The 12,645-nt window shown below is 46.5% G+C and overlaps 1 protein-coding gene across 5 annotated transcripts in view; it reads right to left on the bottom strand.

The window, feature by feature from the left end:
* FARP2 (FERM, ARH/RhoGEF and pleckstrin domain protein 2) overlaps nucleotides 1-12,645 on the bottom strand; it is an 85,080-nt gene that overhangs the window by 5,759 nt on the left and 66,676 nt on the right. For 2 of the 5 annotated variants that reach the window (XM_074546880.1, XM_074546879.1), the window contains exons 19-26: nucleotides 11,084-11,214; nucleotides 9,804-9,872; nucleotides 9,327-9,416; nucleotides 8,577-8,659; nucleotides 6,480-6,598; nucleotides 5,558-5,721; nucleotides 2,240-2,347; nucleotides 691-842 (exon numbers count right to left, since the gene is read on the bottom strand). In XM_074546880.1, coding sequence (XP_074402981.1) covers nucleotides 691-842; nucleotides 2,240-2,347; nucleotides 5,558-5,721; nucleotides 6,480-6,598; nucleotides 8,577-8,659; nucleotides 9,327-9,416; nucleotides 9,804-9,872; nucleotides 11,084-11,214 — 916 coding nt within the window. Of the gene's footprint in view, nucleotides 1-690; nucleotides 843-2,239; nucleotides 2,348-2,904; nucleotides 3,045-5,557; nucleotides 5,722-6,479; nucleotides 6,599-8,576; nucleotides 8,660-9,326; nucleotides 9,417-9,803; nucleotides 9,873-11,083; nucleotides 11,215-12,645 lie in introns of those variants that run through there. The other 3 variants (XR_012581580.1, XR_012581581.1, XM_074546881.1) reach the window with 3 other exon arrangements.

The raw sequence follows: 12,645 nt of genomic DNA, 5'->3' as shown, positions 1-12,645 counted from the left end.
GAAAACAATTCTTATCTCTGCTTGCTGCTCCTGTTGTTTTTGCACATGTGGAATGTGTTAGGAAGATTGTTTACCTGAAGGGATTTAGTGATTGGATTCTGGTGATGGTTGTTTATATTAATTAACCAATCACTCCAAGCTGTGTCCTGACTGTTGGGAGACAGTCACGAGTTTTCTTTAGTATTGTAATTAATAATTATTGTATTTATTTAGTAATTATTGTATTAATTTAGTAATTCTTGTATTTAATTTATTCACAATAAAAACTATTGTAATTAATTTAGTATTTTCTTTAGTATGGTAATTCAGTATAGTACAGAATCTCTTTAATATATTATAGCATAATGTAATGTAACATAGTTTTAATAAAGCAATTGTTCCGCATTCTGAATCAATGGAGTCACATGCCAATCATTCCCTGGTTAATATTAATTGGTTAATATTAATTAACCAATCACTCAAAGCTGTATCCTAACTGTCAGGAGTTTCCTTTAGTATGTAATTTAGTATAGTGTCTCTTTAATATAGTATAGTACAATGTAATATAATATAGTTTTGATATGTTCAGCATTCTGAATCAATGGAGTCAGATGCCAATCATTCCCTGATTACTATGAAAGAGGATGGAATGACCAAGCACTGAGTGTTAAGAGCAGGTTACAAACCAAGACAAAGGAAACAGAAAATTACCTCTCAAAGGTGTATTTGCTCTCAGCCCTGAAGAAGTACACGTGGGACTTGAACTGCAGCTTGAAGACATAATCCTTGTGGATGCCATCTGCCTCCACAGGGCAGCTGACCGTGTAGCCCAGCAGGGGCAGGCTGGCCAGGGGATAATCATCCTGCAAGAGCCAAGAGCCCAGCCCTGAGTGCCAGGCACCCTGTGTGCCACAGGGCTGTGCACTCGTGCTCAGAGACAACAGGAGAGCTCTTCTGCAAGGCCACCAACAGTTCATGATTAAACCTTCCCCCAACTCCTCTCATTTTTTATGGTTATTTGTTTCTGCTGCTCTGCCCAACGCTGCCTCCTGTGCTCCCTCCTCCTTCTCTGCACCCTTCCTATGGAGCTCAAAGCACAGATCTGACAAAAAAGGTGAAGTAACCCTCACAAAAGAAACGTGACCTCAAGGCAAGAAGCCAGAATAACCCAATTACTGGGTTATTGCAGCTATGATATTTTATGAAAAATACTTTCCTTAGGATTTTTCCTCCTGAGAAGCTGAGAGACCTCAGGAACAAAATGTAAACAATGGTTATCTGCTGCTGTGGAATGCAACAGGTGCATCTGTGATTAGTCTCATGTGGTTGTTTCTAATTAATGGCCAATCACACCCAGCTGGCTTGGACTGTCTGTCTGAGACACAAGCTTTTGTTATTTTTTTCTTTCCTTTTCTATTCTTAGCCAGCACTCTGATAAAATCCTTTCTTCTATTCTTTTAGTATAGTTTTAATATAATATATCTCATAAAATAATAAATCAAGCTTTCTGAAACATGGAGTCAGATCCTTGTCTCTTCTCTCATCCTCAGACTCCTGTGAACACGTCACAGGTTATCACAGTTTATTTGGTTAATAAGATGAGAAAATTGCACTGGACCATGGTTCATGATCAAGCAGTGCTGGATGCACCATGGGCAGAAAAACCCCTGGAGCCTGTCAGGCTGAGCTGAAGCCCAGCACAGAGAGAAGAGGGCAAAGAAGGCCCAAAGGCTGCTGTGTCCCTCACATCCCTCAGTCACTGCATGAGGAGACATTTCCCCCTCACACACAGAAGTTCAGAACCATCAGAACTGGAAATTCTGATTAAGTTCCACAAGAAGTGTGTTGTCATCTTATCTCAAAAGTTTCAAACCTCCTTGGTGTGTCTCATGGGCTTCTCCTAAGAGCACTGACTCTTTCTTTTTCACAAAGTAGCCGACTCCAATTCCCTTCTCACCCAGCCACCCCACTCTTTTACAGCATCTTCTTCTCATTGCTTACAGCTGTGGCCTGTTAAAGCCAGGCCTGCTCCTAATCTTTGATAATTGGCCCAGCTGCAACTCCTCAGGGTTAAGATTACTTTTCACACTATCTTTATTTTCTTATATTCTATCCCCCTACAGAAGTGCCCACAGCCTTTCAGAGCCCAGCTTCATTATGAATTCATTACCTCCTATTGCCCTGGACTGTCCCTCAAACAGCAGTGATTGAAAGCCCAGGACCCCAGGTGCCCCCAGGACCCTGTCCATCACCCCCTCACCTGGTGTGTCTTGTAGAAGAACAAGCAGAAGTTGGTGAAGACTACCCAGAGTTTCTGCCAGCCATTGCTGTTCTTGAATTTCCTCAGCAGATACCCAGAGAGTTGGTTCTGGCACAGAAGGAAAAGAGAATTCCCTGAAATCCCAGGCTGCCATCCTGCTGCAGCCCAGCCCTGCTCCTGTCCCTTCCCCCAGGCATGGTGACAGCCACCAGGGTCCCTCCCTTCCAGCCACCCTTTCTGACCTGCAGAAAAGCCAGGTGGAACACACTGTGTGAGAAGGGAAACGAAGCAGGAGAGGACACAGAGGGCTGCAGAGCTGGGAGATGAACAGCACGTGGCAGCTACACAAAGCAAAGCTGGCGTGGAAGGGGCTGCAGGGAGGGGAACACTGCCTTGGAGTCAGCCAGCAGCACAGGGAAACCCCTGGCATGCAATGGCAACACAGGAATTTTGTAATTTGAGAAAAAGACAGGATTTGTGGCAGATTTACAGAGAGAACCGGTTTTTTGAGGCATAAACAGGAGGAAATCCTGTCTTAACAAGGCAGTGGCACACATCTGCCTCTGAGGAGGAGGTTCCTCATGTGAGCAGTTAGGAAGCAGGACATTTTCCTGGGCATCCCAGGGCTCCTCCCCAGCAGCACAACAAGTGAGAGGCATCTTTACCTGGATCATGCACAAGTAATCAGACAGGGAAAGGCTCTGGTTCCGGTACCAACAAACATGGGTGATTGTGTTGGGCCGTTGGGCCTGGCCCAGCAAATAGCGAGGAGGAAGCTCTGGAGAAACAGCAAGAGAGCAGAAAACTGAGCAGAGAAAGGGGGAGAGAAAGAGAAAAACAGAATGTTAGGGTGAGAGGAGTGATGCAAGAAAGGTGGCTGTCAAAGGAAAATGGATTGTGAGAAAAATGACGGTGTTAGAACATGGAACAGGTCAGAGTGAGAGCGAGTGCAGGAATCACACACTCCATCCCAGAGCCTGCAGCAGGCTGGGCTTGTTATCCATGCACAGAACTGCCAGCTGGTGCCTTTCCCCAGGTGTCAGCAGGGAAAGGCCTGGCCCCTCCAGCAGAAACCACAACTCAGCCAGCTCAAGTGCCCAGTGTGTCTGCACCTCAAGCCCAGCTCACACCTACAGCACTTCCCTACCCAGCTGATCCTCAAGGTCTCTATCACAAAAACACAGGAGCTCCAGTGCCCAAACTTTCAACTCCACTTGAACAAGTGCCTTAAGGGCAGAGCAGAACAGGCAGGCCCAGACACAGCTGCAGCCCCCTGCCCCACTGCTTTTGTCAGGTTAGTCATCTCCTTTTCCTGTCCATGTTGTTTAGGGTCCTTCCCATTTCTGGAGGTCTTCCCAGCCTCCAGGCAGGTGCCCTGCCCTGCCAAACTGCTGCCTAAAGTAAAACCAGAGTTGCTGCAAGCAGTGTGAGGAGTGCTGAGCTGATCAGCCTCGAAATCTGCAGGATTCAGTGCCCAAATGTGCCACCAGTGCTGCCCTGCACTGTGGGGAACAGCCAGACTGCAGGAACCAGTGGCTCACAGAACCCCAAAAAGGTTTGGGTTGGAAGGGACCTTAGAGCTCATCTGGTTCCAACCCCTGCCATGGGCAGGGACCCTTTCCTCTAGAGCAGGCTGCCCAGACTCCCATCCAGCCTGGCCTTGGACACCTCCATAAAAAACATCAGCATAAAATGATGCTGCCATGAAAAGACACTTGGCTGCACAGTCCTGCCAGCAAGGGAAGGGCAGAGAATTCCAACTGAATTCCCTCTTCTAAATTCTGGGTGCAGCATAGCAGCTAATCAGAGCTCTGTACAGCACAGTCAGTCTCTCAAGGAAAATATCATGGACAGGGGACCATTATAATCAAAGAACAATTAAGGCTGGAAAAGACCTCCAAGATCATCAATTTGACCAAATTCCACTTAACAATTTAGCAAAGTGCCACATCCACACAATCTCAACATTTCTGGGGATAATGACCCTACCTCTGCCCTGGGCAGTCTGTTCCAATGCTTAACCACTCTTTTTGTGAAGAAATTCCTCCTGATTCCCAACCTGAACCTCCACTGTGCAGCTTGAGGCCATTCCCTCTTGTCCTGTCCTTGTTCCCTGGGAGCAGAACCCAGCCTCCACCTGGCTGCCCCCTCCTGTCAGGGAGTTATGGAAAGCCAGAAGGTCCCCCCTGTAGATGCCATGGGACAGAGAGAAATGGCAAGCATTTCTCACAGCAGCTTGTGAGAAGTTTTAGGGAGCTGGAAAGATGTGATAACTTGTTGACTATAAACAATTTGCAAGTAGTGTTTTCCTACTTTATTTTTCTGTTCCTCTCAAGGACAGTGTGTGAGAAAGCTGTTTCTGTTCATTAGCCAATAGAACAGAATCTATTGTACCACTCTGTCACAGACATCTTTTTATGAAAAATCCTTTCCTTAGGATTTTTCCTCCTGAGAAGCTGAGAGGCCTCAGGAACAAAATGTAAACATTGATTATCTGCTGCTGTGGAATGCAACAGGTAGAACTTTTATTAGCCCATGTTGGATGTTTGTAATTAATGGGTAATCACAGCCCAGCTGGCTCAGACAGAGAGCCAAGCCACAAACCTTTGTTATCATTCTTTGTTATTCTATTCTTAGCTACCCTTCTAGTGAAACCCTTTTCTTCTATTCTTTTAGTATAGTTTTAATGTAATATATATCATAAAATAATAAATCAGCCTTCTGAAACATGGAGTCAGATCCTCATCTCTTCCCTCATCCAAGAACCCCTGTGAACACTGTCACACCACTCTATAAAAACCATGCGGTTCTTTTGAATAAAGCCTTCTTTGCCTTTTCTAAAAAAAAACCAAACTAAAACAAACACCCAAAAACCAAACAAAAAACCCACAAAAACCACCCCCTGAGTGTTCTTTTCTCCAGGTTGAGCCCCTCCAGCTGCTCCTGGTGCTCCAGACCCTGCCCCAGCTCCATTGTCATTCCCTGACACGCTCCAGCTCCTCAAGGTCCTTCTTGTGGTGAGGGTCCCAAAACTGACCCCAGGGTTGGAGGTGCAGCAGCAGTGCCAGTGCCCAGCAGTGCCCAGCAGTGCCAGTGCTCAGTGCCCCAGCAAAGCAGGGTGACACCCAAAGCAGAATTCAATCCCAGCACATCCTGGCTTTCCTGTAAACCTTCCCCGCTTCGTTCCCGCTGCCCAAGCCAAGCCCTGCTGCACGGAGAGCAGACACACAGACAGCCAGACAGGGGGACAGCATGCACGGGGGGGTGCCCAGGCTCTCCCTGGCTGAGGGGGCACAGGGGCCAGGCTGGCCCGGGTACCTCGACGGCCGCGCTGTGGTCGGCCATGGAGACGCTGGTGCTGCGGTACCAGCACACATGCACCGTGGTGTTGGCACGGGGCTGGCTCTGCCTGTCCAGGGAGCTACGGGAGGAGTGAATGTCATCTTCTGACTCCTGCTCTACTGACACCTCATCTGAGGATCCTGGGGAGGAGAATGGGGCAGTGGTTTAAGTAAACTGTGCAATAGGAAAGGAAGAGAAGCTGGGATGTCTGAGAGAGGAGGTTTTCTCTTGTCATGTCCAGCTGAACTGGTTACACGGCTCCTGCACCACTCTGAGCACATCAGGCTGGCTTTCAGCTCAGTTCTGCCTGGAGCAGCTGGCTCACAGCATCAAAGGATGGTCTGGGTTGGAAGGGACCTTAAGCTCATCATTCCAACCCCCTGCCATGGGCAGGGACACTTCCACTGGAATAAAATCAGAGTGGTTTGAGTCAGTGCTGTGACAGTTCTGTTCCTTGAGTCTAGGAACAGAACAAAGGTCTCCAAGAAAAAATACTCCACGTTTCAGCACAGCCATAACATCCCCAGACAGGCACAGGAATACTGGGCTGTAAAAGCTGACCTCCAGAGACTCTACATTTTGGACAAAAAAACTCACCACATAGTTAAAGTGAGAAAAAGCTATGGGAGAGTTTTTAGGATTTTATAAAATCCCTTTATAAGGGACCTTATAAAATTAACAACTCTGCAATGGGAGCATCTCTGCTGCATTTAAAGCTGCCTTGAACATCAGTCTGGGAAGACAAGCATATCTCTTTTGATTAAAACCAAAGCCCAATTAATTCTCCATCATCATATGAACTATAAAAATACATCATTTATGCCATCAAACTCACAAAAGGAAAAGCAGAAAGGACAGCACAAGTGCTGCTTTCAGGGGGGCAGGGAACAGCACTTACTGTTGGAGCGGTTGCAGACAGAATTTTCCAGAAGCATCTCGGATTTCTCTGTGGATTTCTTGGCCATCTCAATGGCCACATTCAGGTCTTCCATCCACTTGCCCATCTCCAGGCGGGTGCTGCAAGGGAAGCACAGGCAGTGGGCATCCCAAGGGAAGCACAGGCAGTGAGCACCTCAAGGGAAGCAGAGGCAGTGGGCATCCCAATGGAAGCACAGGCAGTGGGCATCCCAAGGGAAGCACAGGCAGTGGGCATCCCAAGGGAAGCACAGGCAGTGAGCACCTCAAGGGAAGCAGAGGCAGTGGGCATCCCAATGGAAGCACAGGCAGTGGGCATCCCAAGGGAAGCACAGGCAGTGGGCATCCCAAGGGAAGCACAGGCAGTGAGCACCTCAAGGGAAGCACAGGCAGTGGGCATCCCAATGGAAGCACAGGCAGTGGGCATCCCAAGGGAAGCAGAGGCAGTGGGCATCTGCCAGCCCAGAGCTGTGCCCTGCTGCTGAAGGCACAGGTCACAGCCCAAAGCAAGGGGCAGTATCCTTCCATTAGAGAAATAAAACCAAAATTAGAATTCCTCCAAAGCTGGAGCTTTCCAGAGAGGAAACTGATCTCATACAGCCTCTACCTCTACAGTCAAGCCTTGAAACAAGACTAAATTAATAATTAAACACTTGGACTTTACAGCAAATAAAATGAACAGACAGCAGGCAGGGTCAGGAGAGAATTCTGGAGATGGGGGGTAGGAGCCATGATTTTTTTGAAGGATAAATGGCAGCCTGAAGCACAGCCCATCTTTCTAAGAGCACCTGACATCTCAAGCCAGTAAAACCCAGAGCACAGAAAGAGGAAATTTCTTTCCCCCATTCCAGGATCCTACAAGGTGAGACCTTCACAGCCCTTCAAGGTGTATCTGTGTCCACAGGGATGCAACAGTGGAAGTTTAGGCTTTAGACACAGCCTCAATATTTCTTTGTTTTGGTAACCACCTCTTTTTTCTGAAAGTTTTTAACTTAGACTGAAAATTCCACATGTGGTCTAAGCCTAGCAGTAATTTTTATTTTTGACAGGTAACCTTTGAGCTATTTTAAAGTCATGACAAGGTAAAAATTCTATTTATTTTTCTAAATTTAGGAATCTTTCAAGCACCTTATGACTCACAGTTGCTGGGAAATGGTTGATCTTAAAAAAAGATGCATTCTCAGGTGTTAGGTTGGAATTTAAAGAAATAAATCTGCATACCAAAGGAATTGGCTCCTGTGCCATTACACACCTGATTTATAAATATACTGTAGTGGTTATTTTTCAAGAACAGGTCAGCAAGCAGTAAAACCCCTGTGATTTAAGGCTGAGATTTAGTGCTCCCACCCTGCATTGTTGGCATTCCTGATTCCAGCTGGGTTTTCACAGCAGACAAAAAGACAAAAACTTGCAAAAAGACAAAAAGTCCTAAAGCTGATCCTAATTACAAAAAGGCACCAAATTCACTGCACAGGGATAACTGAGGCTGAAAAAGGATTATTTTTATTTCTAAGCCAGCCTTTAATTTTCCCCCAGCTTCCTCCATGAGATTCTGCAGGAACTCTCTCCTCCTCACAGCAATTCATATATTCTGAATTTTCATTCTAAAATATTTGTATGTTTAGATTTTTGTCTCCTGAAGTGGTTTGAAGGATGACAATGGCAATTCCCAAATAAACAAACACAATGGCAAACTTGTTGCTGCTGTTTGTGTTTTGGGTAATTTTTATTTTTGACAGGTAACCTTTGAGCTATTTTAAAGTCATGACAAGGTAAAAATTCTATTTATTTTTCTAAATTTAGGAATCTTTCAAGCACCTTTTTTTTGACACCAGAGCTCCTCTGGGCTCTCTCCAGCAGCTCCAGCTCCTTCCTGTGCTGGGCCCCAGGGCTGGGGCAGCTCTGCAGGTGGGGTCTCACCTGAGCAGGGCAGAGGGGCACAATCCCAACCCCTTTGCTGGTACCCACCCTGGGATCAGCCCAGGATAAACTAACTGTTCCTTCCCAAAATTCAACACTGAAAAAGGACCTGGGAAGAGTCCTGGGCTTATTTTGAAGTCCAGAGGAAAAGCAGGATTACCTGGCTGCCACCACTATGGTTTTCTGTGCAGAGTAGATTGTGAAGCAGTGTGGGACAGACCATTCATTCTCACTCTCCTCCACCTGCAGGAAAAGAAAGGATTTTTCTCATCAGTGCTCAGGCACAAATAAACACTAAAACTGTCCTGTGCTGGCTGGGACTGGAGTCAAACAGGATCCCAACCCTGCTGCAGGGAGTGCAGAACAGCAACTGTCTGATGAATACCAGCTACTTTCAAGTCTATTTTGGCTCTCTATGAAAAATCTATGGTGTGTTTCTACTGCAGGGGCACAGCAGCACTTCCAGCAGGGCAGGGAAAGGAAGGGTTGGAGCAGATTTGGCTCATTACTCACCGGGGGGTCAAGCACTATCAGCTGCAAACCAAAGACAGAAAGAACAATCCTGTTAGAAAAGGTGTGGGGAGGCAGGAGCATTGATTACATGCCCAGCTGTGTGCAGGGGGACAAAACACCAGGGTAAATAAATCCCTATTTCCAGATCAGCCTCTCACAGCAGTGTGAAAATGAATGGGCAACAGGGTGTGCTCCAGCTGTTTGCTAATGTGGAAGGGACAGACTCATCACCTGCAGATAAACAAAGCTCTCTTGGACACACATCAAGGTCCAAGTGCTGCTGAGAGCTGCCTTGGAGCAGTTTGTGGCTTTGGTCCTCATGCCCTGAAGGAATTGCTCAGCCTGCCTTAGGCAAAGCCACTTCCTTAACCCTGGGGTGCAACATGGAACCACTTACCAACATGCCATGCAGAGAGAGGTGTCCGTGGATTTTGAACTGATTTGTCCCTGTGACCCCTTTGCTTGTGTACAGTAACATATCTGAGAACTGCAAAGGCAGGAAGAGAACAGTCAGTGCTCTGGGAGCAGCAGGCAGGGCCAAGGATTTTTTGACATCTCCTTGAAAATCTGTTGTTTAAAGGCCACTGTAGATGCATGAAAAATGCCATTTTCTCAGTCAGCCAACTACCCTTCCAACCTCTTTTTTGTTTACTTATAAAAGAGGAAATAAATTTTTTAATTCTGTTAAAAGTCTGTGCCATTAAGGAACCAAGTTGACCAGAGAGTAGTACCACGACCACACCTCTAAAAACATTGCTTGGAATGAGTTTTCAGTCTCAGGTGCTGATTTTCAGCACAAGCACATGAAAACACATTTCCCCAACAACTTTATCTTGAAGAATTTGGGTTTATAAAAGTCAGGAGCAGCACTCACCAGAAAGAACATCCTCTGCTGTAAACCCTTCTTAGTGAGCTTGTACAAGCAACCTTCCCGGATGAACTCCTGCAGCGGAAAAGAAAAAGTTGAACAATGTTTGATCTTTCCTGACTTGAAGGAATTTTATTTTCATCCCAGAGTACACAGATGTTGATTAGTGCCCAGCCATGACCACTAACAGATTTCTTGGAGGCCCGGTGACGCTTTCCTTCCTTTTTTGTGACATGAATCAGCTCCTTGCTGCAGCCAGCATTTAAATCAGTGAAGGAAGAGAAGGGAAAGGAGCAGAATTCCTGTTGGACACCAGCAGTTCACCTATCACACTTACATCCCACTGCAGTGACTGCCAGAGCATCCCCAAAGCCCATGCGATGCTCCTGTATCTATGCCCAGTACATCTATCAAAAACAAAAAACAGAAATCCAGGCAGGAATTGCACAAACCCCTGTAACACAGAGGCATCCACACCAGTGGGGTTCATTGCACAGGGCCTGGGTGCAGGGCCCTGCTGGGATTTGGGGTTTATTGCCAAGGGCCTGGGTGCAGGGCCCTGCTGGGATTTGGGGTTCAGCCCATGCTGTGCTCTCACCATCCCTGTGCTCTCTGGGTTTGCACCAGGCAGACCCAAGCAGAGCTGGGAGTGCATTTCCAACAGGACACAGCAGTTCCCAGTCACACACAGAGCACCACACCCCAGCACAGCCAGTATTGTTGGGACTTTAGCTGCTAGAGAATGGAAAAGTACAAAACCGTGGCTAATTCCAAGTCCTGCACCTGTAAGATAGCGTGTCCTTGAGGCCTAGCTGTAGTATAATAACAAACAGTGAAAGAGACATGAGAAAAGAGAGATGTAACCCCTAAAGAATGAGGAAGAGTTCATGCTATAGTTTAACCAATAGATTGCTTGGCTTACAGAATATTCATAAACTCATTATTTGCTGTATAAGTGTTTGATACTTTCTTCAATAAACTGGACCAGAAGGACCTGAGGGACCGGGACCGGACCTGAGGGCCTGTGATGAACCCACTGGTGTCTTGGTCCCCTTCTTTTGACACAGTATCTGTACTGGGAACACAAAACTGCAGCCAGAGTTTAGGCAGAATCTTTCTGATCAGAATATCACCAAGGGGATGATCCACCATCCATGGGACTCACTAAGGGACAGTTACTGAAGTTACACAGACCAGAGGGGCAGTGATGGCAAATCCTCATTCCAAAGGCACTTCCTTGGAGATAAAACCACCAAAGGCTCCAAAAACTCAACAGAGGGACTTACCCTGCCAGGTGCTGTGAGATTGTCCACCCCAATCAGGTCATGCTGCAGCTCTGTAAGCTTCTGGAAGTTTTCCAGGCGGATGAGGCTGTGCTGCAGCTGGGAGGTCATTTCTGTGACTTCCTTCAGGGCATCTGTGTGGAGAACAACATCAATGGGACCAGAGCAGAGCAACCCAGGCCACCCATTTCACCCCTGAAAAACTGAATCTGGAACTTAGATCTGAAATTTATAGCCAATTCTAGAACAGAATGGTTCATATGGAAGGGACCTACAACGTCCAATTTCCAATTTAAGTGTATTTTGAGAAGGGTAAAAAGAGCAAGTGATTCCACAGCATTTCCTATGCTTGTGGAGATTATTGTGTATCTGAGATTTTGCTTAAACAAAAATATTTACCATTTAGCTGAAAGTAAATGAAAAAATCAAACTATTTCTGCCAAAAATTACTTTGCCATGAATGGACTTTACTATACACACTTCTGATGCTGCAAAACTAGCATTTTTGGTCACATTTTTACATCTAAATGACAAAAAGGTTGTAAAAAATTACTCCTCTTTTTTTCCCCTGCTAGGAGACAAGAAAAGTACTAATTTTGCAGCTTTGGGATGCATCATGAGAAACCCACTTCCTGGAATGCCAGGAAAAAAAAGCACTAACATTGAATTTGTGAACATAACTGAAAACAAGTGAAGCTAAGTGTTCAAGGCCAGGCTGGACAAGGCTCTGAGCATCCTGATCTGGCAAAATTATCCCTGTCCATAGTGGAAGGGGAATGAGCTGAGTTTTAAGCTCCCTTTTAACCCAAACCATTCTGAGATTCTATGAGTGTATAATTCTTGTGTTCCCAGGGCACAGGCAGAGTTTGGGGTGTCCATGGGGAGAGTGCTGCCAGCAGGACAGGGCTGGGCTGTAGGAGCCAGGGGGGTGGGACAGCTGGGACAGACAGAGATGAGAGATCTCTGCAGCCAGGTCAGGAACTTGGGGTTTATTGCAAAGGGCCTGGGTGCAGGGCCCTGCTGGGATTTGGGGTTTATTGCAAAGGGCCTGGGGGCAGGGCCCTGCTGGGATTTGGGGTTCATTGCAAAGGGCCTGGGTGCAGGGCCCTGCTGGGAGCTGCCAGACACAGCTCAGAGCAGGCCCGAGAGAAGAGAGGGGGAGAGAGGATGAGAGGGTGAGAGAGTAAAAGCATAAGGGAGTAAAAAAGGTAAGAGAGTAAAAAAGGTAAGAGAGCATGAGGTTCCCATTACAATACAATAAATCATCTGTGTTGAATATCCTGATTTTCACTAACCAATCTAGTACAGGATACAAATCCTTTAGCATTTCCATACAGCCTGTAAGAATCATTACACTACCATACTGTGTTACATTTTAAACCCTAAAAACTCCTCTTTGGGCCCCTTCTGCCAAGCTGTAGGGTCTGCTCTGACCCTTGGGCCTGTCTGCAAGCAGAGGGTGTTGCTCCATCAAAAGGGGATTACCTTCAGCCAACCACACCATTGTCTTCCAGTTGTTCAGTAACTGAGGGATCTCAAACCTTGCTTATATTTCAATCTCACTT

The sequence above is a fragment of the Zonotrichia albicollis genome, chromosome 9 (genome assembly GCF_047830755.1).
Source record: "Zonotrichia albicollis isolate bZonAlb1 chromosome 9, bZonAlb1.hap1, whole genome shotgun sequence".
In the NCBI taxonomy this organism is placed as follows: Eukaryota; Metazoa; Chordata; class Aves; order Passeriformes; family Passerellidae; genus Zonotrichia; species Zonotrichia albicollis.
This window is presented reverse-complemented; position numbering and strand designations above follow the sequence as displayed.